Source organism: Rhagoletis pomonella, unplaced genomic scaffold, assembly GCF_013731165.1.
Source record: "Rhagoletis pomonella isolate Grant_MI unplaced genomic scaffold, Rhpom_1.0 Rhpom_scaffold_00006, whole genome shotgun sequence".
Classification (NCBI taxonomy): Eukaryota; Metazoa; Arthropoda; class Insecta; order Diptera; family Tephritidae; genus Rhagoletis; species Rhagoletis pomonella.
Genome location: NW_023458560.1, coordinates 53,322,625 through 53,328,473, shown reverse-complemented (window position 1 = coordinate 53,328,473; position 5,849 = coordinate 53,322,625). Strand labels below are relative to the sequence as shown.

General features: G+C 36.9%; 2 protein-coding genes across 2 annotated transcripts in view; both read left to right on the top strand.

Moving 5' to 3' along the window:
• The window catches only part of LOC118741980 (chondroitin sulfate proteoglycan 4), a 20,919-nt gene extending 19,576 nt beyond the window's left edge, over nt 1-1,343 (top strand). The window contains exon 11 of the mRNA XM_036473946.1: nt 1-1,343. This exon is cut by the window's left edge and continues 629 nt beyond it. Coding sequence (XP_036329839.1) covers nt 1-924 — 924 coding nt within the window. The 3' untranslated portion in view covers nt 925-1,343.
• LOC118740943 (UDP-glucosyltransferase 2-like) overlaps nt 1-5,849 on the top strand; it is a 515,118-nt gene that overhangs the window by 68,000 nt on the left and 441,269 nt on the right. The gene's annotated exons all lie outside the window — the stretch shown is intronic.

The window sequence follows — 5,849 nt, the reverse complement described above, 5'->3', positions numbered from 1 at the left end:
GTGCGCTTACAGTCCGTGCTCATCGCCGACAATCCGCTCTCGCTGAAGCTGAACAAGTTCAATCCGAAGTTTGTCATTACTCGCATGCCCACCACCGGACAGTTGAGAAAGATTATACGCAGCACCGGTTTGGCGCCTGAGTCCCAAAATCAAAATGAGCGCTCCACTAATACGTTCTCGTTTAAAGAACTACGCAGCGGTGTCGTCTATTTCGTGCCCAATGACGCCGTGACGCAAACTGTCGTCGATGTGGATAGCTTCGATTATCAGCTGCTCATCAAGACCGTGCAACCGGCACAGGGTGTGGTCCATATTGAATATCGTGCGCCGCAAGATGGCGCCGGCAATACGGTCCCTGCGGCTAGTAGCGGCTTCGGCTTCAACTACATCGTGCTGCTGATCGTTCTCATTGTGCTTATCGTGTCCATTCTGTTTGTAATGTTATTCCTCAAGATACGTTATCTACGACGTGACAAGGCGGATATTTCGAAAGATCAACCACCTGCCTTGCCCTGCCCACCCGACTTGACTTCAGTCAGTACGCAGCATCATCATCACCACCATCATCATCATCATTATGCCAACTCGGAGGCGGATTCTGTGCCAGCAACTGGCGCCTCTACGCCACTGCCCGGCTTCAGTAATATACCACACTGCAAAATAATACCGGTGGAATCTTACAAACATGACTATCCCGATTACGACCCTGATGAAGGCGACGAAACAGACGATGCCCAACAATTGATGTTGCCACAACGCTATAATCCCTATCACATGGAAAACGATACGTGGAGTTCGTCATGGAATATGACAAACGATTTTGGCGGTTATTCTACAGTGCCGCAAGGCAACGCGCCAACAGCAACACCGCCTTCGGCGCCCGCCAGCAATCCGCTATTGCGAAGAAATCAATACTGGGTATAGGTATGGGGCGAGGGGAAATTTTGAAGGTAGATTCGTGAGATACCTGCATATACGCGGCGGGGGGAATGCGTATGCCGTGCAATTGTGCCTTTTGAAATTTATTTAAGTTATTTAATTAAAATAAGTCTCTAGGATAGATAAAAAGGCAAATTAAGTAGCTTAAGATTTGTTTGTATATTCTGAGAATTTTTTTCTTAATACCATATTTTATACTTAAAAGGGCCTGGACAGTTTCATGTGCTTTAAAGCTTTGAGTAATACGAAAGTGAGAGTGAATAGGAAAACCTAAAATAAAATTGGATACTACGCAGGCGCAGCTCAGTTGTCTTGGGTCTAATAGGGAGTCTGTTAAGGACTAAGGCAGATTATTTTTCTTTATATGTACGCGCATTAGAATGCAACACCAAAAAAATTAAAAATTTAAAGCAGAATTACAAATCTGTTACATTTTAAGACTTCCGCCAAAATATTTTGGAAAAAATATTAAGACTTACGTGAGCTAGACTAATTTGAAAATACGTCTGAAAATTTCATTATTTTTATTTGGTTGATAAAATTTTTAACCATTTTTATGCAGACCTTTCAAGCTTAAACTCTTCTATCATCTAAAGTGATTTTTTTTGAAAAAATATTTTAAAAACTAATTTTATTTTTAAACAGGTCGATTTTTACAGGTATTTTCAAGAAGGTGAAATCTTAATATTTTTCTGAAATATTTTGGCGGAAGCATTACGATATAATAATTGTACATCCAGCGAGTGAGGTCAGGTACTTCCTGACTTATGTGCAGCTCACCGTTAGTGGGCTGAGGGTCCTGTTTGACGATCAGAGTAGGCGTCACTTTGTGCAGTATGTCTACTGCTTTTTTGATTGTAGTTGCCTAAGAAATACTACTGAATTTAGGAAGCCAAAACTTGCCGTTGGTAGAAATCTTGTGGTAGAAGCATTCAACCAAAAGCTCTTAAGGAATTTTGAACTTTCCACTCGCTGAATTTGTAACAGGCTAAATGTTCGGCATGGCGATTTGTTTTTTACCTACCACAACTATTTGGAGGTCTGTTTTTCTTCCTTGGAACGAACTGTCGACTTTAACATGGCGATGGCATAGGCATCAGTCAATTCTCCGACTCTACATTTGATTTCAACTACTTTAAAATGAATTTGGCTTAAAGCACTTCAAAGTCAGTATGTTTCGTTTGAATACGCTTTCGTTCTGCACTTCACAGATGTTTTTTCATATTTCCGACATTTAACATTTTCACATGTTCTCTTTGTTGGGATTCGAACCCGGACCTTCTGGAAGCTAACAGACCTGTAAATGTGCTTCGAAATTTTCAGTTTGCATTCAACTACTTTAAAATGCATTTGGCTTAAAGCACTTCAAAGGCAGTATGTTTCTTTTGCAGATGTCTTTTCAGCCAATTTAAAATTACTTAGTATTAAATTCTGAAATAGTTAATTGCCCAAAGTTAGATGATTTTTCAACTCATATGGAATTATTTGCATGGATATCAAGAGTGTAAGCATTTGGTTTATCTCAAGGAGGTTGCTAGGTGATTGTACATCAATTTGAAGTTAGTTGCCACATAAGCAGAAATAAATAACTTTTTCTGAGAAAATTGTTTGAGCTATGCCGCACTGTGTATGTACATAAAACTTTGTAGACCATGGGTTCATAGAACCACGAGAATACTAGAGGCGTTAGCCGCATCTCTTGTCAAAAGCTCAATCGCAGCAATATAGGTCAACTGATAGCTTCTTCACTCTTTCCTGCATGTTTCGATCGTGTACTTCCTAGTGAATCAATTCTTCTTTAATTTAAAACGCCTATATTCGAAATAATTTTTAATGAATTTTAAAAATGTTAAAATAAGGAAGAAAGGGCGGGTCACGCCTTATTTCTTGCTAGGATTGACGGTGAGGCCGATCTTATTCGCCGATTTAGTAATCAGGTCTATGAAACCATGAATGGAATCATATGCAGTTCCATGCCATCTGCAAAGGTAATCATCCGACAGTCCATCTACTACATCTATCTCTATCCACAGCAGCGGTGAAAGCACCCCGACCTTGCGCTATGCCATGTCTCTGTTCACTCTTCGCTACAAGCATTCGCGCTGCCCGTCTCACTGACGACAGTTTTACCACAGAGCAAGTTCCAGATGAGCCATATTAGGTTGGTATATACCGAGCTAGTATAGTTAGTACTACATACATATATTTCTTTTTCATTAAAGTGAATTTAAATAAAGGACTTTTATTATTATACATAGAATACTAAGCTTTTTACTGCATTACTAAAAATTTAAATATTTATAGATGAAAACAAAGATGTATAGTGACTAAGAAATTATTGCATATATTCTTGTAGGTACATATACATGGGTATGTATTTGCATATATGTACATATGTGTGTATTTTGCTCGAAAGAAGCAAATAAATTTATTATTTATGTTTGTATGTATGCGCCTAATTAGTTACGAATTGTACTTAGCTATATGCCGGCCATGTTTCGATACCAAATTGTTTAAAACTAATTTAAGATACTTACGCACTGAATTGGGTTTGCTAATTTATAAATACTTATATGTAGAATAATGTATAAGCGTTTTAAGCGAAATATTCGAATATTTAGAGAAGTAAGCCTTTGACAATAAAATGCATTTCTTCATGTTTTTTTTTCGAACAAAATTTTATTGCTTAAATTTTTTTCCACTTTCAAGATTCAGATCATTTTTATAAAAAAAAAATCTTCCAGTGGAAAATCAACACAAAACCACGAGTTAAAAAGGCCTATGGCGTCCCGTATTCTTGCAAGAAAATGCTAGGTAAGAAGTAGGGTTTACGCCCTGATCTTATGTAATGGATGTACGGATGGATGGTTCGCTATTTTGGTGGAAAGCCGCACAATGTTAGGAAGGGTGCAAAGGTTAGCCGGCATTGCCATTGTGCGGTGATCAGATCATATCCAACAGGGGCGCTGAATGTCGTCTGTTATATGCTACCGAGTGAACACTTTATAAAATAAGGTGCTTCACAGAGTGCCCTTAGGTTGAGGGCACTGAGTCCGTGGAAAAAATGCACTTACGAGCATGGACGTATCCTGTACTTCTTCAACGGCCCAAACATTTACGAAAAATCTGACTACATCTGCCCGTTTTGCTTCTCTTCGCGAAAAATTTCGGCACAATATTTCTATGAATGAAGGGGTGGAAAAATGCTGCTTTTACGAAACGCTTCGAAGCATCTACTCCTATGGACGCCTCAAAAATGGATTGTGGCGTAGCGGCGAGGATTTTTCAACTTACCTGCTAGTGTAAAAGTATATTCGACTAGCAAATACGGCCAGTGTATTTCAGGCAGAATTCTTTGCAATCAACGAGGCGTGCATACAGCATAATTAAATAATGCGCAGAGTACGTTACCGCTTTGGCTAATAGTTAGGCATGTCGTTGAACTGATCTGGGTGCCAGAGCGAGAGGAGAAGCAAAATATAAGCTACTGTATTTTAAAGATTTAGAGATGCAAAGTTCACAAAAATAGTCTCGTTGGGTAAACAGATTGCCTTGACTTTCAAAATGACTTTCAAATGTAGAAGGATTTTATTTTATTTTTTTCTGTTTTGACTTGAACCCAGTATGAATTGAACTTTTTAGAAGCTTTAGTTTAAAAGTTTTTTGCTATTGCGACAAAGAATCCATTTGCAAGCTATTTTAGGTAAAAAAACGGAACAAATAAGGGCTTTATTTTGAAGGCTAATTTAAAGGTCTGATTGAATGAAAAATTAATTTGACCACAAACCCGCCCTTCAGAAGTAAAATTTTAGTTTTTTTTTTGCTTTTTTTCAACCTAAAAACAGCATGCACTGAACTTAAAAAAAAATAAGTGCCTTTTCCGGTTATTACGACTGTGGAAATGTATGCTGCAGAACAGCAAAAATATCGGCTTAAAACTTTTAAAATGTTCATGGCATATTGGTTTCAGGTAAAAATAAAAAATAAAACCTTGCGATTTGAACGTCATCTTAAAGGTCAAAGTAATTCTTTTACCCAACGATACTTAATATTTTTCCTGAATTATCTACTTCAAAATTTTTAAAATACCGTTTCATCTATTTCGCTATCTCTTCTCGTTACACTATCTCTTCTCGAGATACATATTTCGTTTTGTCCATTTTTTCCAAAATACAACACTGTGCGATGCAAGCCAAACAAGAACTGTTTTAAAAGTATTTGTCCGGTTAAAGAAGATAGTCACGAAGAAGATATTATGGGGAAACGTTATAAATATAGTCTGTAAACTGATTTTTGGATAAAAATCCATATTGAAAAATTTCGAGTTGTGGCGGTTTTTTTATTTAGGGAGATATATGTATATTTAAAATGTGTTTATCAGAGTTATTTAAGCGCTAAAAATGTAGTTGGCTATTCCAGTTCATCGCGCCAGTGAGTAGAGCAAGCACACAATGCCTTTCAATATTTGCTAAGCAAATTAGTGCGGTTTTCTTATACCAAAAAATATTTGATTTGCCGATAGATTGAAGCAATTATTACGCAAATCTGGTGATGTGATATTACTGCTTATGATTAGGCTTCTGTGTTCAAAATTTAGCAATTTTATGCCTAGGCACTAGTCATACAAATAATACAGAATTTTGCTTCACAGGTAAGCAAAACACTCTTTTAGAGAAATCGAATCTAGGTTTTACATGGACGTATTTTACGCATAAATATATATACATATACTTTTTATTTATATCAGTGTGTTTTTCAATATAATATTTACATACCAAATTTATTTGAATATTCAATAAACTTTAAGTACATACATATGTATCTTTGTATATGGAAGCATAACTTATAGTCTACTTAAATTGGTAAATATCACTTATTTAATGGACGTGATGTTTTACAGTGCTTGATTC